This window comes from Hyperolius riggenbachi, chromosome 2, assembly GCF_040937935.1.
Source record: "Hyperolius riggenbachi isolate aHypRig1 chromosome 2, aHypRig1.pri, whole genome shotgun sequence".
Classification (NCBI taxonomy): Eukaryota; Metazoa; Chordata; class Amphibia; order Anura; family Hyperoliidae; genus Hyperolius; species Hyperolius riggenbachi.
In genome coordinates, this window is record NC_090647.1 from 130913479 (window position 1) to 130939939 (window position 26461).

The 26461-nt window shown below is 47.5% G+C and overlaps 1 protein-coding gene across 1 annotated transcript in view; it reads right to left on the bottom strand.

The window, feature by feature from the left end:
* Window positions 1-678: 678 nt before the first annotated feature.
* LOC137544081 (glycoprotein-N-acetylgalactosamine 3-beta-galactosyltransferase 1-like) overlaps window positions 679-26461 on the bottom strand; it is a 66135-nt gene continuing 40352 nt past the window's right edge. The window contains exon 4 of the mRNA XM_068265145.1: window positions 679-2079. Coding sequence (XP_068121246.1) covers window positions 1855-2079 — 225 coding nt within the window. The 3' untranslated portion in view covers window positions 679-1854. The remainder of the gene's footprint in view (window positions 2080-26461) is intronic.

Genomic DNA, 26461 nt, shown 5'->3' on the forward strand with positions numbered 1-26461 from the left:
CCCCCTGTACCTCCTTCTTTCCTCCTGTGCCTTCTTTTGTTCCCGTTTGTGCATCAATCTGTCCCCCATTGTGCCCCCTTTGTGCCTCCTTCTGCCTCACTTTGTGCCTCCTTCTGTCCCCCTGTGTGTCTCCTTCAGTCGCCCTGTGCCTCACACTGTCCTTTTTTTGTTCCTCCTTCTGACCGTCATGCCTTCTTCTGTACCCCTGTACTGCCCGTTGCCCCTCTGAGGACCTCCTTCTGTCCTCCTGTGCCTCCTTCTGTCCTCCTTTGTGTCTCATTTTTCCCCCCATTGTGCCTCATTTAGTTGCCCATTGTGCCTCCTTGTGTCCCCCTGTGTGCCTCCTTCTGTTCCCTTATGCCTCCTTCTGTCCTCTGTGATTTCTTCTGTCCCTCATGCCTCCTTCTGTCCCCCTGTGCCTCCCTATGTCGCCCTGTCTGCCTTATTCAGTCCCCCTGTGCCTCCTTCTGTCCCACTTTGTGCCTCATGAAAGTGGAGCCCTGCCTATGTGTATTTTCTGGTGAAACGCTGCCGCATATACGTTTATTTTTATGGTGAAAAGCTGCCACAATAAGTGTAATTTCTGCTGAAACAGTGACGCATTAGGATTATTTTTAGGTGAAACACAGCCGCATTATGTTTCTTTTAATGGGGGGGGAGGGGGGGGGGGACGCCACAGGTCTTCTCGCCTGAAGTGACAAAATGGCTAGGGGCGCCCCTGAATACAAGCATACATTGTATATCATCTGCGTTCCTCTTCTTTTGATTGTAGTTTGTTTGCATTTATAAATGGTTTAAACACAATCTGCGTTGAAGTAACTAAACCGTCTAGGAACAAAGCATCAGGTTGTGTGTTCCACATCAGAAAAGGACACAGACTATTAAATGATTATGTAATAAAAACAGAGCTTGGCTACTGTGAACAATATGATAATGTACATAAATAAAAATACAAAAATACAACCACATACATTAATAGGGATGGGCAATGAGATGCAAATAATTCCAAATTGATGCAGGATTATTACATTTGTATGCAAAATGCTTGAAATGGACCAATCGAGTGAAGCTGAGGTAGGATCCTATATTGGTCCATTTTCAAGATGCATATGTATGCATGAAAAATGTGCATGACACTGCATCAACTTCCTCATAATATTCAACACCCCTGTCCCCTCCCCCTCCAAACACACACATACACAACATTGTTCCCACAACTTAATGCCACTTGTGGATCACTCCCTGCATAGAGCAGAGCATACTAATAAGCTACGAGTCAAATAGTGTTTCTGTACAATGATCATTGGAAAACAGCCACCCAACAACAAATAGGTATGTTTTGGGCGACAAATTGTGCAAATGTAGACGTAGCTCAAAGTAAGGGCTAGGTGACACTTGGGCGCTTTTCAGTGCTTTGCTGATTGTCAGGTGATCAGCAAAGAAATTTTACTAATGTATCCCTATGTGATCGCCGCGTTCACGCTTTGCATATATATCGCAAACGTGCTGCATGCAGCTTTTTTGGGGCGATTGGGATTGGATTCTGGTTCTATTGAACGGGAATCACAAATGCAAAGCGCAGTAATTTCACAACGCAAAAATCGTGGTTGCAGTTGCGATTTGCATCCCAAGTGTGAACCAGCCCTGAGTGAAATCCTTTTTGTGACGTTGTGGACGTTTTTATCAATCAGAAGATTCATACAGGTTTTTTTCATCTTTTTGTCAATAAAAGTGCAAGTATTTGTGATATACTGTATATATTATATATACACAGTAATCAGTGCTATCACACAGGTCCCAGTACAGTACACTGAAGAGCAGCAGTCGATCAGATTGTGAGAAACAGTCCCTCACTTAATTCCCTGGAGTTGCTGAGTTGGCTGAAGTACTTGTATTTGTGGTTTCAGTCACATTAGCATTATGATATGGCATTCTGGCTGCATTTTCTGGCAATGGTAGCTGATAGCGGTACTGGTATCCATACGCCCGCAAGTGGTATGTGAAATATTCCAGAGTGTGCATAAGTTCTGCATTCACATAGTGATATGTTATCACCAGATCCGAGCAACACTGTGGGCCCTGTGAAAAAATAAGAAATATACATAGTCATTCATTAATAATGAGGAACTTATTGAACAGAAACGTTATGACATATTAGAACAAATAATGACCTGACTGATTCATATAAATCAAGAATGAATCCTGATTGGGTGGGTTTATAGATCATATCAACCTTAATCAAGACGCGGTTATGAAAGCTGCCCTTTCACAATCTTACCAAATCTGCATAGAAGAGGAGGGGTTCCCCCTGCTCTGCTAGCCTTTCCTTGTAGAGTCGCTCTCAAGTCACATGTTTTGCTTAGGGCCCTTTTCCATTGGCGAAAGTGATGTGATGCAGCTATGCATCACTTTCGCCTGCGCCCACCTCACTTCCTCATTTCCGGATGTGGAAGTCAATTGAAGGGATGAGACGCGGCTGCGGGCGGATGCAGCTGTGCGAGAATCTGCAGCATGCTGCAGATTCTCGGATCGCTCCGCACCACTCCCACAACATGCACACAGTGGAAACTGTTCCATTGCCGTACATGTTTTTCTGCATACCCGCGGTGCAATGAGGCTATGTAGCCGCATCGCACCACTTCTAGTGGAAACGGGCCCTTAGAGTCCTGTCCAACCTACATCTCTGACCTGGTCAGCAGATACACATCTGGCCGCTCCTCCAACAACCTCCTCCAAACCACCCCACACAACTTGCAATCCCATGCACGACTACAGGACTTTTTCTAGAGTTGCCCCCATCCTGTGGAACTCTTTCCCACTGCCCATGTCTATGCTCTCCTTACCAGGGTGCAGTTGAGGTGCTTCTGGGTTATGTGTGTGCTTAGGGGTGCTGCTTGTGTTGCCCCCTTTTCCTGGGGGCATAGGAGGCCTACATGCAGCACCCCTGTTAATGTGCAAGCATTTTTGCATGGACTAACTACCACAGGGCATAACAGTGTAGTTAACCCTCCTGGCGGATTGCTAAAAATCCGCCAGGGGGCAGCAAATCGTTTTTTTTATTTTTCATGTAGCGAGACAAGGTCTCGCTACATGATAGCCGCTGCTCAGCGGCATCCCCCCAGCCCCTCCGATCGCCGGAGGCGATCGGAGATCAGGAGATCCCGTTCAAAGAACTAGCTGCGTGTAGCAAAAAAAAAATTATGCAAATCGGCCCAGCGGGGCCTGAGCGGTGCCTTCCGGCGGCATAGCCCATGCTCAGCACGGGCTTACCGCCAGGGAAGTTAAAGTCTGGTACCTACCAGCAGCACTTTTTTTTAAGGGGCAGTGTTTTGAAAAGCTCTAGCTGATGTAATTCTATGTGTGTGATCCCATTTGAGCGATGTGATTTTTAAAAAATACCCCATAGCATTGTATTAGCAAGACCTTTACAAATCACAAGCACTTACAAAAGTGCTGCTAGTGGGTCCAAGGCCTAAGCCCTGCAAATTCTGGCAAGCGGATACAAATTGGCGCATGCTGTGTTTTTAATTAGCCGAGATGCTGATCTGCAGCGATTATAAAACTGGTGCTTCTTGGTCGTGAGCACACACCTTGCCAGTCTTTTGCAGCACTACATAGAAGAGTAAACAGGGTGAATATGTTACGGCCAGAACCCGAAGTGTGGCCACTTCTAGTTCTGGCCGGCCACTTCGGGTTCTGGCCGGCCAATGCGCGAAGTGGCCGCAGCGCATCGGCCAATGTTAGAAATGGAATGTTTCCTTTTAATATGAATGTAGTTTTCCTGGCCGTCTCTGGCCAAATGTAGCAAAAAAAAAAACAGTTTGTTCATTGAATGAGATGAAGCCGCCCGGCTTCTGCTCCGCCTCCTCTCCTCCGCCCCTGCCTCTCTCTCTCTTCTCCCCGACACTGGCAGCGGGGGACATGCGTGTCCCCTCCAGAGTCGTTAGTCGCGGCAGGCAATCCTGTCGTTCGTCCCTGCAGAGCGGGGGCTGGCAGAAGCAATGTCTGCAGCCTCCCCGCTCTGCTTTCCTGGCGCCACGAACGACTCTCGGGGACACGTGTGTCCCCGCCGGCTGCCCGAAGAAGATAGAGAGAGAGAGAGAGAGAGGCAGGGGCGGAGGAGAGGAGGCGGAGCAGAAGCCGGGCGGCTTCATTTCATTCAATGAACGAACTGTTTTTTTTTTTTGCTACATTTGGCCAGAGACGGCCAGGAAAACTACATTCATATTAAAAGGAAACATTCCATTTCTAACATTGGCCGCTGCGCTGCGGCCACTTCACGCATTGGCCGGCCAGAACCCGAAGTGGCCGGCCAGAACTAGAAGTGGCCACACTTCGGGTTCTGTCCGTAACATATATATTTTAAATGGATACTTTAGGTAGCCCATCATATTACACAGTGGTAAAACTGTGCAGTAGCGATTGTATCATTAATTGGAACCTTAAAACTCTGAGACACAGAACCAGAGGGATTAATGCAGTAAATGGAGAAAGAACAACTGATGAACAAAGCGGGGGCTCAGTGGCAATGTTGGACAATGACGTCAGGACCTTTAGGATCTCAGCTGCTCCAAGCATTGGGTCTGCCTCACAGATAGATCCTTCTGGAGTAATCACTACATAGGATGCAGCTGCCGGCGGGACTATTATTTCACGTAGGCCTCTTTCAGACAGGCAGCTGACAGGCAGTGAATTCACTGCCTGTCAGCTTCTCTCCTGCACCGGCTAGGTGCTTGCTAGAGCTCGGTCTTGGCATTAGATAGGCATCGTCATCATCACCCAGCACACGGAGCTTGCCTGGACTCCAGACCTACCATGGCCCGAACGGTTCGGCGGCGAATGGTTCCAGGCAAACTTTCGATGGTTCGCGTTCGCCAGCGAAGGCGAACTTTTGCGGAAGTTGAGTTCGCCCCCATAGTGCGCCATTAGTGTCTACTTTGACCCTCTACATCACAGTCAGCAGGCACATTGTAGCCAATTAGGCTACACTCTCTCCTGGAGCCACTCCCCCCTTATAAAAGGCAGGCAGCGCTGGCTATTACACTCACTCGTGTACCTGCAGTAATTAGTGAAGGAACAGCTGCTGGCAGACTCTCATAGGGAATGATTCGTTAGGCTCTTGTAGGCTTGTTAGCTTGCTCCTGGCTGATTGTTATTGATAAAATAGAACCCCTCAACAGCTCTTTTGAGAGCTAATGTTCTCCTGATTTTTTTTTTTATTGCCCACTGACACTGCATTATACAGCCATATCTGTTGCAGCTGGACCTTGGTAGTTGCTATTACGGTGTCAGCCAGGCCCTGCCTAACTATCTATACTGGGACACCTACCTACCTATACTGGGTCTCCTACCTATGGCTAGCTAACTACTGGGTCACCTACCTATGCCTACCTACCTATACTGGGACTCCTACCTATGCCTAGCTAACTACTGGGGTGCCTACCTACCTATACTGGGACTCCTACCTATGCCTAGCTAACTACTTGGGCACCTACCTATGCCTATCTACCTATACTGGAACACCTACCTATGCCTACCTATCTATACTGGGACACCTACCCATGTTTACCTACCTATACTGGGACTCCTACCTATGCCTAGCTAACTACTGGGGCACCTACCTACCTATACTGGGACACCTACCTATGCCTACCTACCTATACTAGGGCACCTACCTACATACAAGAAGATAATAAGGTTGCTTCATTGTGGACAGACCAAATTTGACCAGCTGGACAGTCACGGTTGTTCTATCATTGAGCTACCACAGCCGGGCGACCATATGGGCTTGAACACCGCCACGGCCTGCACTCTCGCCATGGTGCGCACCAGTCCAGCACGGCCATCACTACACAAACAGCAGTTTGCGGTGCGTTACACAGTGAGTTTGTGGTGTCAGTGTGAAGCAGTACTCTAATTACACTACCTGATTAATGTATACACATGCAAGATGTTTGAAAGCACTTTAGGCCTGCAATTTAGCATTCAATGTGATTTCTGCCCTTAAAAAGGCTGCTTTGCATCAAATCCAGATTTTTCCCCGGGACTTTTGGGGGTCTATCCCACTCATCTATGCCCCCCTCCAGGTGTTAGACCCCTTGAAACATCTTTTCCATCACTTTTGTGGCCAGCATAATTGTTTCTAGTTTTGAAAGTTCGCATCCCCATTGAAGTCTATTGCGGTTCGCGAACGTTCGCGCGAACCAAACCTTTTGCGGAAGTTCGCGAACCTGAAAATCGGAGGTTCGGGCCATCTCTACTACTACCATGTACCCTTGTTGATGTCTCTCGCTGGCCACGGTCAATGTCCGAAAAGTGGAACATTCAGCATGTGAGATATGCTTGCAAATTTATGTGATCTTGTACATTCATTTCTTTTGCAATTTGCAAACTGAATTAAAGGTATTGCACCGTGGAGTGAAGTTCTCTCTCCAGTTTCTGATACAGACACTTGTAAAATCCCATCGCTGAGAGAGCTGCACTGGATGCTACCTTTCCTCCTTTCATTGCTTGACACTGGCCTTGGAGAACTGATTCACTTTGGACATAATGGGCTCTATTCACAATAAGCAGTTTGGTAAAAGCATTTTGGACAGTAAAATACCTCCTGCGATATTTTACACTTTTTTCTAAATTCACAAAAGTTTTCCCCCCCATGATGCAGAAGTTCGGTAATTTACAGAACAAACATGCCTCAATTCACAAAGCCCTGGTCAGTAAGTGTCATTTACCAGCCTTCTAGCAGGACAGCAGGCATGCAGGGAGCTGTGTGCGACTCTGAGGGCCCATTTCCACTATTGCGGTTTCCGCCGCGATTCCGCAGAGTTTCCCCGTACATGAATCGCACGGAGAAACTGCCATAGGGGATGACGGCGCCGCGGCGGAATCACTTGCGGGAGCGATTCGGCCGGGACCCCCGCAGAATCCGCAGCGGAGGCTGCGAATCCCATAGCCGTGCATGGCACGGCTCATGGGATTCGCCTGCGATCCCGCCCACCCGCTCAGTGCGGCGTGCGTCTGCGAGACGCACGCCGCACTAGTGAAAACGAGCCCTGAGGTTTTCCATCCTGTGCATATTTAAACTCATCCATTTAGATGTGCTGCAGCCACCAGGGGGCAGTCTTCTGTGTGCTATTATACGAATATGCACATCTAAAGGGATGCAGGGATGCCTGCACAATTGTCAAATTCTTCTGCTTTGATACACTGAAATATCCACCGGCATCCCTGTTGCATCCAATCACAGTGAGAAGCAGATTGTGTGGCTTTCCCTATTGTTAGCCTGGCTCTACCCAAAGGCTGTCTGTCGAGTTACTGCACAGAAACAGCAGGGGGAGAGCCAGTTATCGGCTGCTGTGAGCTGGAGAAAAACAATGAACACTTTTTGCCGGTAATTGAAATGCTGAAATCTTTGTGAATTGACATTTCTTGACAATTCCCAAGGTAATTACCGCACAAGTCGGTAATTTACCTCACTAGCAGGGCCGGATTTGTGGGAAGGCACTATAGGCCCGTGCCTAGGGTGGAGCCATGGAAGGGGCGGGCTAACAAACAGTCAATCTGCTAAACAATGTCCCGTCTCCCAACAGGAAGTGGGCTACCGTCCACACCGTTCCCCACAATGATTTATTGCCACAAAGTTTGTTTGCAGCCACCCCGACCTACCCCTGTGTCGCTCTGCACAAAGCATGTATTTATAGCTGCTCTCCGGTGTACCGATCATGTGTGGTGTCTCCGGGGGCATCCATCGTCTAGAATCACATTTCGCTCCCCGCCCCTTTCAAATTTCTACTTTCAGTGCTGAGTAGTAGCTCGCATGTGCCCATTTATGCACTGCTCAAAGAGGAAGGAAGGCTGTCACATTTTGCTGCCCTTCTGCCTCGTGGTTCACTCGTGCTGCAGTAGCTTCGAGGTCTGACACTTCCTATAGCAGTGTGCTCTTCTCTTCCCACACCTCGTATAACACACTCACAGAGAGAAGATAATAGCTGCAACTGCAAGATCACTCATCGGAATGTGTTGTGGGGGGATGGGAGCCGGACCACTGTGCAGAGATTTAGCCTAATGCAGGCAGCCCAGTCCTCAGCTTCTCACTGTTCTTGTTCCTGGAACCACCAAATACGGTACTCATCCATCCTTCATCAGTTTGTCCTTTGTTTATTTGAAGTGTACAGAATTGTGAAAACATTTACTAGTGTGAACCAGGGTCGAACTGGGCCACAGTAGTACAGTTTTTTCCCTCGGTGGGTCCCGCCTCCAGGTCTTGGATGAACCCCCCCTCCTTGACTGACAGAGCTCCAATTGCTGCCTGCAGCACAAAAATTATCTTCTCAGTGCTGTAAGCACTCATGCTGAGAGCAGTGGTGTAGCTAAGGAGCTGTAGGCCTCGATGCAAATTTTACAATGGGGCCCCCCAAGCACTCTATACATAACAATTGATACGATGCACCAAAACCTGCCAATGGCAACAACAGTGTCAGAGGTGCAAGTAGGGGATGGGGAACAGCTTGTTAATGATTACCACTGTTCAAAGTATCTATAGAAGTGATTATTATGAGCACAGGACCAATAGAGAGGTAATACTGTAGTTGAGTTAGGGCCCTTTGGCCCAAGGGCCCCGACTTGCAACCTCTGTGGTCGCAACCTCTGCAAAGTAGGACATTACTTTATATTGAAGGAGGGGAGGGGGCTGCCCAGCAAAGTTTTGCTGGGCAGCAGTGTCTCTGAATTACAATGCTGCTAAGATCATGTACATTTGGCCCTGTCCATAATACATCATGACCACGCCCACCTTCTGTTGCATTGGCACGCCCTTTTTTACCGCAATCATGGGATGTGTGGGCCCCAGGTTGAAATTTCTTTGGTGGGCCCCCAGTGTCCCAGTCCGACCCTGGTGTGAACTGTATGCCCAGCTCCTAATGTTGTGTTAATATATATAGGGACCCTTCTGGGTGATTGCTTTCTGATCAATGCTGTTTTGTTCTCAGTTTTAAAAAGCAGAGTGCCATTTTAAGATTATAAACTGGCAGTATTTTTTCTTTACAGTACAGGAAAGTGCTGTGATTATTGTAAGTAGAAATGTCATCCACTAGCTTTATCAGCACTAAAATGATCAAAAAGGCAAAAAATAGATCCGCAATTATATAAGAAAACACGAAATCTCTGTATAGCCAGACATATTAAATTACAATGGGCACAAAGAGCCAAAGTTGTCATGCTTCGGACCTTAAAATGTACCTCAGGTGAAACCTGCAAGAAAAAAAACCAAATGCTTACCTAGGTAAAGCGAAGTCTCTGGATAGTCCAGAGTCTTCCTGTGTCCTCCTCCTCCTCACTAGTGTTGGGCGAACATCTAGATGTTCGGGTTCGGGCCGAACAGGCCGAACATGGCCGCGATGTTCGGGTGTTCGACCCGAACTCCGAACATAATGGAAGTCAATGGGGACCCGAACTTTTGTGGTTTGTAAAGCCTCCTTACATGCTACATACCCCAAATTTACAGGGTATGTGCACCTTGGGAGTGGGTACAAGAGGAAAAAAAATTTAGCAAAAAGAGCTTATAGTTTTTGAGAAAATCGATTTTAAAGTTTCAAAGGGAAAACTGTCTTTTAAATGCGGGAAATGTCTGTTTTCTTTGCACAGGTAACATGCTTTTTGTCGGCATGCAGTCATAAATGTAATACATATAAGAGGTTCCAGGAAAAGGGACCGGTAATGCTAACCCAGCAGCAGCACACGTGATGGAACAGGAGGAGGGTGGCGCAGGAGGAGAAGGCCACGCTTTGTGAGACACAACAACCCAGGCCTTGCATGAGGACAAAAAGCGTGCGGATAGCATGCTTTGTACCGCCATGTAGTCATAAATGTAATAAAGATAAGAGGTTCCATAAACAGGGACCGGCAACGGTAACCCAGCAGCAGCAGCAGCAGCACACGTGATGGAACAGGAGGAGGCGCAGGAGGAGAAGGCCACGCTTTGTGAGACACAACAACCCAGGCCTTGCATGAGGACAAAAAGCGTGCGGATAGCATGCTTTGTACCGCCATGTAGTCATAAATGTAATAAAGATAAGAGGTTCCATAAACAGGGACCGGCAACGGTAACCCAGCAGCAGCAGCAGCAGCAGCAGCAGCACACGTGATGGAACAGGAGGAGGCGCAGGAGGAGAAGGCCACGCTTTGTGAGACACAACAACCCAGGCCTTGCATGAGGACAAAAAGCGTGCGGATATAGCAGCAATGCTTTTTGCCGCCATGCAGTCATAAATGTAATACAGATGAGAGGTTCAATAAACAGGGACCGGAAACGCTAAACCATCCCAGATGTTCATCGGTCATGTTACTTGGTTGGGGTCCAGGAGTGTTGCGTAGTCGTTTCCAATCCAGGATTGATTCATTTTAATTTGAGTCAGACGGTCTGCATTTTCTGTGGAGAGGCGGATACGCCGATCTGTGATGATGCCTCCGGCAGCACTGAAACAGCGTTCCGACATAACGCTGGCTGCCGGGCAAGCCAGCACCTCTATTGCGTACATTGCCAGTTCGTGCCAGGTGTCTAGCTTCATGCCCGGTTTCAGGTCCAGCGGTGCCAGCCACAAATCCGTCTGTTCCTTTATTCCCCTCCAAATTTCCTCCCCTGTGTGCTGCTTATCCCCAAGGCAGATCAGCTTCAGCAACGCTTGCTGACGCATGCCAACAGCTGTGCTGCACTGCTTCCACGATCCTACTGCTGCTGGTGCTGGGTTAGCATTTCCGGATGAGGTACAGCTTTGAGATGCGTTGGAGGAGAAGGAGTCAGAGAGGTAGGTGCTGCTGTTGTTATCCAGCTGTTTGCGGCGTGGGCAACACCCGCGCCGTAGCAGGTGAGGAATCGCTGCCAGGCTCCACAAGGTTCACCCAGTGCGCGGTAAGGGAGATGTATCGACCCTGGCCGAACGCACTCGTCCAGGTGTCAGTGGTGAGGTGAACCTTGCAGGCAACGGCATTCTTCAAGCTTCGGGTTATTTAACTGACCACGTGCTCATGCAACTCAGGCACTGCAGAGCGCGCAAAGTGGTAGCGGCTGGGAACCACGTAACGTGGGATGGCCACTGACATCATGCCCTTGAAGCTGTTTGTCTCCACCACTCGATATGGCAGCATTTCGCAGGCCAGAAGCTTGGCTATGCTGGCTGGCTGTTACTGCCACGGCCCGGGGGTCATTTGCTGGCAATTTCCTCTTGTGCTCAAACATCTCAGAGACAGACAACTCAACCGTAGCGCTGCACACCGAAGGGCTGTTGGTTGTTGTGTTTGATGAACACTGGGAGACCTCAAGAGCACTAGTCCGGAAAGTGACAGTGTCAGCATCGTCTGATGTTTGTGAATGTTGTGAACCACGCAATGGCTGGGCTACTGCTGCTGCTGAGGCGGGTCTGGTGGTGAGTCTGGTGAACCCAAGGGAGGCAGTGTTGCTGGTGGTACCCTGTCCTGCCGCGTTTGCCCACAGAGTGGGATGTTTGGATAGAATGTGGCGGCTCATGCTGGTGGTGGAGAGGTTGTTAATACTTTTCCCCCTGCTCAGGCGGGTCTTGCACACCTTGCAAATCGCCATGGTAACATCCTCAGTGCAGTCTTCAAAGAAAGCCCAGACTTTAACTGGCTGAGGACTCGGACCTCGTGCGTGATGTGCTGGTGCTGCTTAACCCACTGCTGGACGCTTGAGAGGTCATCCAAGTAATTATCTGGTCCTGTTCTTTTGGATCTGTGAGGGTTGTTGTCCTGGACAACATGGGCAGTATTGAGTGGGTTTTCTTGGGTGCTCCCCTGTGGCCTGTACGTGAACCGTCAGGGGAAACACCTCTTCCCTTGCCCCTCCCTCTTTCACCGGATTTCTTCCTCATTTCACTTATCCTTAAAGTACACGCTGACTGGCAGCAGTACAGTGGCAGTACAGAAATGCTATACAGTGGTGGGTGAGCGGTGTACCACTATTGTCAGCAGTGACACAGAGCACAATGCTATACAGTGGCGGGTGAGCGGTGTACTACTGTTCCCAGCAGACACAGAGTGGAAGTAAACACAATGCTATATAGTGTGGCTGAGCCGTGTACACAGAGTGGCATTAAACACAATGCTATATAGTCTGCTATATAGTCACCCCGAACAGGGTGATGTTCTGCAGAACCCAAACAGTGGCAAACACTGTTCGCCCAACACTACTGGGAGGGAACGCAGATTTTAGTACCTAAACACACGATACAACATGTTTTCCGGGGTCGGACTCTGAGGCACATACAGATGGTCCCGATCATCATCCTCATCATACAACTCTTCTCCTGAGTCTGACCCACCCACCACCTCTGCCACCCCAACATCCCCAGACACAGACCCCTCATCGTCCTCAACATTAACTTGGGATGCTGGCCTGAGCCAGACCTCCTCCTCCACATCAGGCCCCATCATCTCCTCAATGGCAGCCCTCATTAATCGCTCTGGCGACGGACTGATGGACACAACGTTCTCCTCCGGGGAGGGCTGCTGCTGACCACTGGCTGCTGGGGTGGATGTTATAGCTTGCGTGGGGCGTTGGCTGTTGCTGTTGTTGGGAGTGCTGCTCACAGCGGAGGTCTCTGGGGAACTCATGTTGAGCTCATATAGTGGTTGACGGTGAGTGGAGTATTACTGATCCCAGCAATATACACACTGACTGGCAGAGTACGCAATGCTATATAGTGTGGCTGAGCGGTGTACACAGAGTGGCAGTAAACACAATGCTATATAGTCTGGCTGAGCGAGCGGTGTACTACTGTTCCCAGCAGAATCAGAGTGGCAGTAAACAATGGTATATAGTCTGGCTGAGCGGTGTACACAGAGTGTCAGTAAACAATGGTATATAGTCTGGCTGAGCGGTGTACACAGAGTGGCAGTAAACACAATGCTATATAGTCTGGCTGAGCGAGCGGTGTACTACTGTTCCCAGCAGAATCAGAGTGGCAGTAAACAATGGTATATAGTCTGGCTGAGCGGTGTACACAGAGTGTCAGTAAACAATGGTATATAGTCTGGCTGAGCGGTGTACACAGAGTGTCAGTAAACAATGGTATATAGTCTGGCTGAGCGGTGTACACAGAGTGGCAGTAAACACAATGCTATATACTCTGGCTGAGCGAGCGGTGTACTACTGTTCCCAGCAGACACAGAACAGTAAACAGAATGCTATATAGTGTGGCTGAGCGAGCGGTGTACCACTATTCCCAGCAGACACAGAACAGTAAACAGAATGCTATATAGTGTGGCTGAGCGAGCGGTGTACCACTATTCCCAGCAGACACAGAACAGTAAACAGAATGCTATATAGTGTGGCTGAGCGAGCGGTGTACCACTATTCCAAACAGACACAGAACAGTGAACAGAATGCTATATAGTGTGGCTGAGCGAGCGGTGTACCACTATTCCCAGCAGACACAGAGTGGCAGTAAACAGAATGCTATATAGTGTGGCTGAGCGAGGTACACAGAGTGGCAGTAAACAGAATGCTATATAGTGTGGCTGAGCAAGCGGTGTACTACTATTCCCAGCAGACACAGAGTGGCAGTAAACAGAATGCTATATAGTGTGGCTGAGCGAGGTACACAGAGTGGCAGTAAACAGAATGCTATATAGTGTGGCTGAGCAAGCGGTGTACTACTGTTCCCAGCAGTGACACAATGACAGGGGGGACCCTGGCTAGCGTGGCTGGAGCGCGAACTACCCTGCCTGCCTACCCAAAGCTAAACCCACAGACAAATGGCGGAGATATGACGTGGTTCGGGTATTTATTTACCCGAACCACGTGACCGTTCGGCCAATCAGAGCGCGTTCGGGTCCGAACCACGTGACCCGTTCGGCCAATCACAGCGCTAGCCGAACGTTCGGGGAACGTTCGGTCATGCGCTCTTAGTTCGGCCATGTGGCCGAACGGTTTGGCCGAGCACCGTCAGGTGTTCGGCCGAACTCGAACATCACCCGAACAGGGTGATGTTCTGCAGAACCCGAACAGTGGCGAACACTGTTCGCCCAACACTACTCCTCACCATTGTAGCGCACAGCACTGGACAAAAAGCTTCTGCACTCTCCACTGTGTACGACCAGGGCTGTACTGTGCCTGCACAGGTATGGAGACGCCTGCGAGGTGAGCTGGAACTGCATGTACACAAGAAACTCCTTGTTACTGAAAAGGTGAGGCCATACTCACGCAGGCAGTACATCAGTCCTTGTGTATGAAGAGGAACGCTGCTGTGATGTTCCAGAGGGTCCTAGGCTGTGGGGGAGGGCAAGGAGGACACAAAAAGCCTCTGGAGGATTCCTAGGTAAGTATCTGTATTTTGCTGCAGCTTTCACCTCGGGCTGCCTGTAAGTAATGACCGATTGGTCTGAAACTTGTCCGCTTTTGGTTTTGTCTTTTTATTGTATAAATATGTCAAAGAAATGTTGTATTTTCCAACATTTTTTGCCTTTTTGGACATTTTAGGTGTGTGTGTAGGGGTGTGTGTGTGTGTAGGGGTGTGTGTAGGGGTGTGTGTGTGTGTGTGTGTGTGTGTAGGTGTGTGTAGGTGTGTGTAGGTGTGTGTAGGTGTGTGTAGGGGTGTGTAGGGGTGTGTGTAGGTGTGTGTAGGTGTGTGTAGGTGTGTGTAGGGGTGTGTAGGGGTGTGTAGGGGTGTGTGTAGGGGTGTGTGTGTAGGTGTGTGTAGGTGTGTGTAGGTGTGTGTAGGGGTGTGTAGGGGTGTGTAGGGGTGTGTAGGGGTGTGTAGGGGTGTGTAGGGGTGTGTAGGGGTGTGTAGGGGTGTGTAGGGGTGTGTAGGGGTGTGTAGGGGTGTGTGGGTGTGGGTGTGTGTGTCTAGGATTTTTTTTTTGTGAGACACTAAAAGGAACCTAAGAACCCCTTTACATAGAGTGTGGTAAGATTGGACAACATTGTACAGACTAGCTTCCTAACAGCATGTCTGTACAGTAGTCATTCTGAAACTGGCTTCACTAGGATGATTTGAACCACAAGGAATATTGCCATCTGAGAGGGCTGCACCCAGAGGCCTAATGCTAGCCAAACATTTTGAAAGGTTAAGTAACTAACCTGTCTTTCCAATTCATTCCTACTTGTACCTTAGTGCATCTAATTTCCATGGCTTCCCCACAACTTAGCTGTGTTTCTGAACCTGTGACCTTGCAGCGCTGGGTCAAATCCCACACTGGGCACTAGCTGCATGGAGTTTGCATGTTCTCCCCATGTCTGCATTGGTTTTTTCCAGGCGCACCAATTTCCTCCCACATCCCAAAAACATACAGATAATTTAATTGGTTTCCCCCTAAATTGGCCCTAGACTATGTTGGTCATATGAGCATGTAGGGATTAGATTATGAGCTCCTCTGAGGACAGTCAGTGACATGACTATGTACTCTGTAATGTGCAGCAGAAGATGTCAGTGCTATATAAATACATAATTATATGGTAGGACATTAGACTGTGATTAATAATTGGAAGATTTGTATAGCCATTTTCTCCTGTTGGACTCAAAGGGCTCAAGAGCTGCAGTCACTGGGACTCAAGAGGCCACCCTGTAGTGTTAGGAAGTCTTGCCATGAACTCCTTACTGAATAGGTACTGACTGTAGCCAGGATTCAAACCCTGGTCTCCCATGTCAAAGGCAGTGCCCTTAACCAGCACACTATCCAGCCACCGCCAGTGACATGACTATGTACTCTGTAAAGTGCTGCAGAAGATGTCACTGCTATATAAATACATAATAATAATATGGTAGGATATTAGACTATGACTATGGTAGGATTAGATTGTTAGCTCCTCTGAGGACAGTCATTGACATGACTATTTAATCTGTAAAGTGCTGCAGAAGATGTCAGTGCTATATAAATGCATAATAATAATAAAAATAATCAAGTTGCTCATGCCGATGGGGGAAACATGGAAGCTTGAGGAGGAAATGTGTTGGGTGGGTGGGGGAACGGATGAGGGGAGGGGGTGTTAATTAAGATGCTGTTGGTTGGGGGGCGGTTGGGGAAAGTTGGCCTTGGGTGGCAAAAAGTACAAATCCGGCCCTGCTCACTAGTAGGGAACTGTGATTTTCTGAGCAGAGATACGTTTAGTGAATTGTAACTTTGGAAGGTGATCACAGTAAAAATTAGCAGTTTTCAGCATTACCAAATGCTTTGTGAAAAGAACCCAATATCCTTTATCAGTCCTGGTTGTAAAACGCAGCGCGCATATATTTGTCTATTATTCTGTCCTGTGCAAGAGTTCAGGTCCACTTAAAGCATTGTCTGAAATTAGTTTTCAGGTGATGAGGGGGAGGCATAAGGTGCTGTAGTTAAGAAGATTTCTGTGGATTTACGCTCTTAGAAATTGAGTGCCTAAGATAATGGCTACACCCTTCGGAACATGCACATTAGCAATGCACATTAGGTTGTGTGAGAAATGACTCACATGCTGTGTCTCAGGCTGCTCTATTAGTAGGTCTGCCTATCATGACAAACATGCTACGCCCAAACATGAACACATATTGCACAACAGTACATGTGACCATTATCTACTACTAGATTTACATTACAAATCAAACAAAGAGGCCATAGATATTGTAATAGAAAAAAAGAAAGGAAAAAGAATTGCATCTTTTTTTACCTTGGCAGGCACACCTATAATACAGTACCTGAAAGTTAACTATTTCTATAGGTTCCCTTTCTAGTATTATGGAATACTTACAACAGCAGGTATTTGTGATCATTCAGATTTAAGTGTGTAACTGGTTACCCACAATGCATCACTACTGAATATGCAAATTATCTCTTTATGCCCCAGAAGCCATACCCACATCCAAAACCGCTGGTGTGTAGCAAGCCTATAGCTTTCAATTGTAAAGAGCCACACCAACCCAACATGCAGACAGCCTGTTTCAGACTGTTGGAATATTATGGAATACTATGGTTGTGAAATAGACTTGGAGAAAATACTCCACAGACTGTAGACAGACACACATTGGAAGTGCAGGTTTCATCATTTTTCTTATTAGTGGGCCCGTTAGGCCATCTGTTAAGGTTAGGCATCCGCAAAAGGGTGGTTGTTATGGTTAGTAGAGATAGCCGGAACAGTTCGCCGGCAGACCGTATGCGCGAACTGCGAACATATGGCGTGTTCGACCCACCCCCTATACAGCATCATGGAGCCAAACTTTGACCCCTTACCCCACAGTCAGCAGACACATGGCCAGGGCCGGCGCTACCATTAAGGCAAAGGAGGCAGCTGCCCCAGGGCCCCAGAGCTTGTAGGGGCCCCCAGTGGCTACAAGAGGAAAAAAAATTTTTGGAAATCGGCCTTATAGTTTTTGAGAAAAACGATTTTAAAGTTTCAAAGGGGAAAAAAAACACATTTAAAAACCTGCCGACTTTAATGGTTAATAGCAAATCCACCTTAAATGCTAGAAATCCTAAATTTGCAGGATATGTTAAGGAGATCATTAGGAATAAGAGGAAAAAACAATTTTTCAAAAAGACCTTATAGTTTTTGAGAAAATCGATTTTAAAGTTTAGAAGGAAAAAAAGTATAGTTTTAAATGCGGTAAATGTCACTTTTAGTAGCAAACCTAAGGGCCCGTTCAGACTACAAAATGCGGACCGCAACGCATGCGGACCGCAACGCGTACGAACGCACGCATGTCCGCGTTCGTATGCGTTGCGTGGCTGATCCCATCACTGAAAAGTGAATGGGACAGCCGCGCGTTTTTGTAAAATCTGCGTGCAGCATGCGTTCCCGGACCGCATAGGTCCGGAACGCATGCTGTGTGAACATCAGACATTGCACTCTATGCAATGTCTGATGTCGTGCGTTTTGGCCACCTGCACGCGTTTCCAAAACGCGGCTGGAAACGCGTGCAGTGTGAACGGGCCCTAAGGGTAGTGTAATTTTACATGCATCAAACGAAAGCGCAATAAATTTCCTGACGGGGTTTCCAGGGGGTCCATACGCAGCCGCAGCGCTTTGGCCAGGGATCGCTATACAGCCGCCATATGGCTGTATGAAGATCCCTGGTATTTTTTTCCTATTTTCCCAATTTTTTTTTATGTTTAGAGTGTGGGAATTTTTTATTTTTTTTTTAAAATTATGTGGGGTCCCCCCTCCTGAAACTTTGTAACCCCTTGTCCCCCATGCAGGCTGGGATAGCCAGAATGTGGAGCTCTGACCGATTGGGATTTCACACCCTGACTATACCAGCTGCAAAAAAGGTCCCCTAATGCCGATTTTTGTTCCGGGGTATATGTTGGGGGGGGGGGGGGGCCCCCAGGTTTATTTTGCCCTGGGGCCCCATTGTTGCTTAAACCGGCCCTGCACATGGCAGCCAATCAGCTAGCACCCCATCCTGAACTCCCCACCCCCCATCAAAAAGCATTTGTGGTGGCCATATTGGATTCATTCTCTGCTGGCTGCTGACTATTAGAGAGCAGGGTCAGACTTGCTGCAGATAGGTAGGGAACGCAATAGCTAGGCCTGTGTTCTTGTGCCTCACTTGCTGCGAAAGCACTCCAAACAGCCCTTTTGAGGGCTAGCCCTGTGCCCTAGCCAGTGTTTTTTTTTTTTGCGTGTGTGATACTCCACAGCCCACTGACACCCAGAACTCTGCGCACACTACTGCTATTTTTGTTGCCTCATTAAGTTGCACGCACAGAACCACTCCAGTGCATTATTTAACTGTATTCTGATAATACTATTGCATTTCTCTGTGTGTGACACTCCACAGCCCACTGACACCCAGGGTTGTGCATAATGTGATTTCTGCCATTTAGGGATTAAAACCAGACTTTGCGTCAACTCCGTAATTTTTGGTTGGACTTTTGGCATGGATCCCCCTCCGGGAGTACATTTGAAATCAGCGCCGGTAGACTTGGGCGCAGGATACAGCGGTATATGGCTGATCCTGCTTCTGCACAAGTCCCGGCCGTGTTAAATACTATTCCCCCTCTAGGCCGCCATGGATAGTGGGGGAATGAAATAATTCGGCTTCCAGCGATTGCTGGAGGCCGAACTATTATGCTTTTAAGCAACCTCGGCTCCGTCTTGTGACGGAGCCTACGTTATTAACTGAGCGCTGCAATAGGAGTGATTCCTATTGAAGTCTATGGAGGCGCCGGCTGCGCCCAAATCTAGCAGCGCTGAAAAGCACTGCTCCGCCCTCCGGCATGCCACAGTCCAGGTGTTAGACCGCTTGAACCAACTTTTTCATCACCTTTGTGGCCAGTCTTTGTAGGTTTTAAAATTCACCTGCCCATTGAAGTCTATGGCGGTTTGCAAACATTATCGGAAGTCCGCAAAAATATTATGTTCGCGACATCGCTAATAGTTAGACATCAGAAGGGGGTGGTTAGCGTTAGCCTTTGGCAGAGGAAGTGTTTGTTCTGTATAAGAATAGGGTTAGGTTTAGCTCTTGTAAAAGATCAGTATCATTTACTGATAATTTACTATCAGAATTAGCACTGCAAAAGAGTAAAAATAGTTGAATATTTCCGGCGAATCAGGTAAAAAGGGTACAGGAGCCCTTATAGGAAAAAAATGGTCAGCCCTTTTAGCGGTAGAAAACAGAAACTTGGGTGCATGGTGGCGCCCGCTATCAGGTGTCTGCAGGAGCCGAAATGTACCATTTTTGCTGCAAATCGCGGCTTTTTAACTGGCTAACATATTAAATTTGGGCGCCGGGAGGCACTGTCAACTAGCCCTTGGTATACTGTATTTTACTAAATATTTAAAAACTATAAATAAATTGGAGGACGCGCGTTTGGCGTTCTGACCTCCATGCCTCTCTGCTCCATGGACCCAACGTGACTACCCTCACCCACTCCTTCACCTGCTCAACAGCACCAGCGGTAAATGCCTAGCAGTACCAGCAGCAACACTATCATAAGAAGCCCAGTGGGCATTACAGTTAACAAGATGCTTAGTTTGTTTTTGCTTGGCATACTGCTGTCATCTGGGACTTGAGGTCTATATGCATCTCGGGGTGATCTGCATCTGGGTTGTTGGACTTGTCTATGTGACTGGCTGCCATAACTTGGACGGCATAATGCTTTCTGCATGCGCTGCTGCTAGCTTTAAACTTATGCAAACTGGAGCACTTTAGATCACATCCATTCAAAGGCGTTAAAGCTGAAATCATTCTGCTCACATGAACTGTGCATCATCATGGTTTGTGCATTATGCTGGTGATGTGCAATTTTACTTGCTACACTGTGCAACTATACATGCTGGTTTCTGTATGCATGGCTGCATGCTTTACACTTATGCAAATTGGAGCCACTTGTACCACACGCATCCAAAGCTGCTAAAGCTGAAGTCTATCCTGCTTACATGAACTGTGAATCACCACTGCTTGTGCATTGTGCTGGTGCTGTGCAGTTTACACTGTGCAATTATACCTGCTTGTACCTTGAATGAAGTGCCTTATCTGCTTTTCTACCAAAGTTGAATCTACATCGGCAGCTGTTTATTCAGGACACTGAGCACTGAGCAGCTACCACATTCTACCCGAAACATTACCAAGGTGTACACCTTAGGCAGGGGGAGGGGGGGGGGGGGAGGTCATGGAGCTTGGGAGCACATTTTATGGGATTTTTTTAAAGTAATTATTATGTGAAGGATTAATAAAGATTTTGTGATAATTTTCAAGTAAATCGATGTTTGTTTTCAATCGGGTCATATCCACCTCCATTTTCATCTCATAGTTTTTGCTCTATAAATATTTAACAGAACATGGTTTAAAAGGCTAACCCGCTGTAGCCAATTTAAAGGCCTTGTGCATCCAGAGCCGAGACAAGGCCCTCCAGCACCCAAGTCTGAGACACCAAAATGCACCCCTCCATCCCTCCCACCTCAGCCATCACATTGATTACTATTGGACTAAGAGGCGTCTCAGGGCCCCTAAGCCCCCTCCCCCCCCCCCCCTCCCAACGCCTTAATCTCTAGTTGCCTGGCTTGCAGTCACTGCTGCCATGTATCCTCTTTTCTTATTTCTCTCTGCTTCAAACACAATAGGGGAATGATAGCTGATGAGTTGTGCGCCACCTTCTACACTGCACTCTGAGGCTGGAGCCTCTCTTGCCTCTGCGTCAGCCCGGCCAAGTCTGCATCTACACATGATACTAAATCATAGTCTTGTGCCTCCTCAGTTCTGTAAGCTTAGGGCTAGTTCACACAGAGGGTTTGACCTGAGTGGTCGCTCAGGGCGTCATGTTCAAAGGTGCCAGCAAGGGCACTAGCTTCCCAACAAGATATAAATGCATGTGGAAGGGGGAGGCCAGAGCAGCAATGGGTCCTGGGGACGGAGTGAGGGAAGGAATAAAGCAAAAAAGTCCCTTTGGTTTTTTATTTGATAGAACCAATTATTCCGGTTTCGCAGGTAAATCATAATACAACAAAATATACTTAAATGTTTTTTAAAATCAAGTTTATCTAGTAACAATTAACCTTGCTCTTAATTGCGGATTTGGTTTGAAGAAATGATAGACTGTCTCTCTAGTAATGACTTACATTCACACCCTAATCTTTTCATTGTCACAACTTGTTTAGTCATACTACTAGCAAACTGGAACGCCCACGAACAATGCATACAAGAGGAGAGGCATTACTACGACAGCAGTCATTAAATAACTGATAGCAAAACAAAAGAATATAGTATATGACCCGGATTCTGGCCAAAGGCCCTGTGAGGTTTCTATTAATAAACTTCACTGGCTTCTACTGTTCACATGTTCCTGCAGCATATACTGAGAGTCATGATGCTCTGAAAATACCTGGAACTTCCTCCAGCCTGATAGCTCCCTTGCCTTCCTCCTGCGCCACATGCGTTTTCTGCAAATTGTCCTGGAAAGTCCTTCAGACTGGGACGTACTGCGAATGCGTGGCCCGGGCCAGACATGTGCCCCCATCGCTCTGAGTGTTCTGCGTTTGCACACTGCTACTGCACAGGCTCAGAAAGCTCCCGTCCACAAGAGGGAGCACGGCAGGGGAGTGCGCACGACCAGACTGCACTGACTAAAGGACTTTCCGGGCTGAATTGCAGAGGATACAGGCGGTGCAGGGGGATGACGAGGGAGCAATCAGCCTGGAGGGGGCTGGAGGCAACCGTAGGTATGTTTTTTTTTTTTTTTTTTTAATATCCCGTCTCAGGTGCACTTCAGTTATTTGTTTTAAGTCTCGTCCACAGCGGCTGTTTGTTCCCTGTGACAGCAGGAATGCAACGGATCGGGACAGCGGCGCCATGCGTTAGACCCACATTACATCAGGTACAGTGAAGCATAAAAGGAATGCAATGGATCGGGACAGTGGCGCCATGCGTTAGATCCATGTTACATCAGGTGCAGTGAAGCATAAAATCAATGCAAAGTATGCTTCACTTCTACTGTTAACATTTTCATTTACCAGTAATGCACAACATGCAATGCGTTCCCATACAGCAACCAGTTATATCGCATCACACCCACTGGTGGTTGTCTGTCACATAGGAGGTGCAGCAGCTGTTACACTGCACCCCAATGCACCACTGTGAACATGGCCTAATGTGCAGGTGAAGTACAGGCATTCCGCAAAGCTGCTAAAAGAAACTGGTGGCTGGATAGTGCACTGGTTAAAGGTGGCCATACACTGGTCGATTTGCCATCTGTGGTGGTCCCCCCCCCCACATACATTACCTGCTCCGCCGGCGCGTGTCCGGGATGTCACCGCTGTCTTCTTCTCCGCTGGGCTCCGGGTTCCGGCAGGCTTCACTTCTTTCTGTCCCGGGAAGTTTAAACAGTAGAGGGCACTCTACTGTTTAAACTTCCTGCCGAGACAGGAAGAAGTGAAGCCTGCTGGACTCGGACCCCAGCGCGAAGACGGAGCAGCAGTGATGTGGAGTGGTGGTAATGTATTGCCGCTGTATTGCGTTGGTCGTCGGGCATTCGAACGCCGCTATCGACGCACTCCCGACCGGCCGACCATCGAGAAAAATCTTCCGCACAGACGGCTCGACGGGAACGATTGATTTCGGACGGAAACCAATAGTTTGCGTTTGCGCAACGATTTCACAGTAGATTCGATCACAGTGATAGAATCTGCTGTATATCGGCGGGAAAATCGTTAGGTGTATAGGCGCCTTAAGGGCTCTGCTTCTGACACAGGAGACCAGGGTTAAAATCTCGGCTCTGCCTGTTCAGTAAGCAAGCACCAATTCAGTAGAAGACCTTAGGAAAGTCTCCCCAACACTAATACTGCCTTTAGAGCGTGTCCTAGCCGCTTTGTTCGCCAGGAGAAGAGAACGATATTAAATGTTATTTGTCTTGTCTAGTGTCAGTTTGCTGCCAATCCTTGGATTTGAGCAGGTGTTGCTTTATTAACAGGCAAATTCTTACAGGAAGAATTCTTCCAGTAAAGTTAACACTATTCTCTCCAAAACCACAATAAGGCCTAGTGCACACCAGAGCGGTTCGGCTGCAGTTTGCGATCCACTTGCGGGTGCGGATCTGCTAGGGTAATGTATTTCAATGGGCTGGTGCACACCAGAGCGGGAGGCGTTTTGCAGAAACGCATACTCCCAGGCTGCTGCAGATTTTAGATTGCGGATGCGTTTCTGTCTCAATGTTAAGTATAGGAAAAACGCAAACCGCTCTGAAAAACGGCACTTCAGAGCGGTTTGCCAGGCGTTTTTTGTTACAGTAGCTGTTCAGCAACAGCTTTACTGTAACAATACATGAAATCTACTATACCAAAACCGCTACACAAAACCGCAAAACGCTAGCTGAAACGCTGCAGAAAAATAAGAAAAAGCGTTTCAAAATCTGCTAGCATTTTGTGGATCTGCTAGCGGTTTTTGGTGTGCACCAGGCCTAACTGTTTATCCTATACAGGGAGTGCAGAATTATTAGGCAAGTTGTATTTTTGAGGAATAATTTTATTATTGAACAACAACCATGTTCTCAATGAACCCAAAAAACTCAATATCAAAGCTGAATATTTTTGAAAGTAGTTTAGTATGTTTTTAGTTTTAGCTATTTTAGGGGGATATCTGTGTGTGCAGGTGACTATTACTGTGCATAATTATTAAGCAACTTAACAAAATTCAAATATATACACATTTCAATTATTTATTTTTACCAGTGAAACCAATATAACATCTCAACATTCACAAATATACATTTCTGACATTCAAGAACAAAACAAAAACAAATCAGTGACCAATATAGCCACCTTTCTTTGCAAGAACACTCAAAAGCCTGCCATCCATGGATTCTGTGAGTGTTTTGAGCTGTTCACCATCAACATTGCGTGCAGCAGCAACCACAGCCTCCCAGACACTGTTCAGAGAGGTGTACTTTATTCCCTCCTTGTAAATCTCACATTTTATGATGGACCACAGGTTCTCAATGGGGTTCAGATCAGGTGAACAAGGAGACCATGTCATTAGTCTTTCTTCTTTTATACCCTTTCTTGCCAGCCACGCTGTGGAGTACTTGGACGCGTGTGATGGAGCATTGTCCTGCATGAAAATCATGTTTGTCTTGAAGGATGCAGTCTTCTTCCTGTACCACTGCTTGAAGAAGGTGTCTACCAGAAACTGGCAGTAGGACTGGGAGTTGATCTTGACTCCATCCTCAACCCGAAAAGGCCCCACAAGCTCATCTTTGATGATACCAGCCCAAACCAGTACTCCACCTCCACCTTGCTGGCGTCTGAGTCGGACTGGAGCTCTCTGCCCTTTACCAATCCAGCCACGGGCCCATCCATCTGGCCCATCAAGACTCACTCATTTTATCAGTCCATAAAACCTTAGAAAAATCAGTCTTGAGATATTTCTTGGCCCAGTCTTGACGTTTCAGCTTGTGTGTCTTGTTCAGTGGTGGTCATCTTTCAGCCTTTCTTACCTTGGCCATGTCTCTGAGTATTGCACACCTTGTGCTTTTGGGCACTCCAGTGATGTTGCAGCTCTGAAATATGGCCAAACTGGTGGCAAGTGGCATCTTGGCACCTGCACGCTTGACTTTTCTCAGTTCATGGGCAGTTATTTTGCTCCTTGGTTTTTCCACACGCTTCTTGCGACCCTGTTGACTATTTTGAATGAAACGCTTGATTGTTCGATGATCACGCTTCAGAAGCTTTGCAATTTTAAGAGTGCTGCATCCCTCTGCAAGATATCTCACTATTTTTGACTTTTCTGAGCCTGTCAAGTCCTTCTTTTGACCCATTTTGCCAAAAGAAAGGAAGTTGCCTAATAATTATGCACACCTGATATAGGGTGTTGATGTCATTAGACAACACCCCTTCTCATTACAGAGATGCACATCACCTAATATGCTTAATTGGTAGTAGGCTTTCGAGCCTATACAGCTTGGAGTATGGCCCAGTGCACACCGAGCGGTTTTTGGAGCGATCCGCCGGCCGCATCCGCCTGGAAAAACGCTTGGCTAATGTATTGCAATGGGATGGTGCACACCGGCGGTTTGAGTTTTTTGCCAAGCCGCAAACGCGCCTCCTGCTGCGCGTTTGCGGATTTCTGAAGCGTTTCGTCCTCAATGTAAAGTATAGGAAAAACGCAAACCGCTCTGAAAAACGCTACTTCAGAGCGGTTTGCCAGGCATTTTTGTTACAGTAGCTGTTCAGTAACAGCTTTTACTGTAACAATATGTGTAATCTGCTACACAAAAACGCACCCAAAACCGCTAGGTATGTTTAGAAAACCTCTCTAAACATACCTAGAATCGCTCTGAAATCAGCTCCCAAAACCACTAGCGTATTGCCGATCTGCTAGCGGTTTTGGTGTGCACTGGGCCTAAGACAACATGCATAAAGAGGATGATGTGGTCAAAATACTCATTTGCCTAATAATTCTGCACTCCCCGTATTATCTTTGTCTGCTTAAAATAATAAGAAGAAAAAGGAGAGCAGAGGAGTGTTACCTTTTACAGCTAATATTCGTTGAAAGACAAACCTTTTTTAGAAGAGCAAAATTACAGTTAAGGTAGCCATGCATCTAGCGATGATGGGCAGATTCGACCAAGAGACACATCTCTCTCTAATCAAATCTGATTAGAGAGAGAGAGCTGTCGGCTGCCCATACACCACAGGCTGATTCCAATTTCATGCTGAAATTGATCAGGAATCCGCCTTGTGCGCTGCATCTGCTGCCTCGACGACGCCTTCTCCCCGAATGTATAATGAGCCCCCACCGGGGGCGTAGCAATAGGGGTTGCAGAGGTAGCCACCGCATCAGGGCCCTTGGGCCAGAGGGGCCCCGAAGGGCCCTCCCTCAACTACAGTATTAGCTCTGTATTGGTCCTGTGCTCATAATAATCACTTCTATAAATACTTTGAATAGTGGTAATCATTAACAAACTGTTCCCCATCCCCTTCTTGCACCTCACACACTGTAGTTGCCATTGGCAGGTTTTGGTGCGCCATATCAATTGCTATGTATAG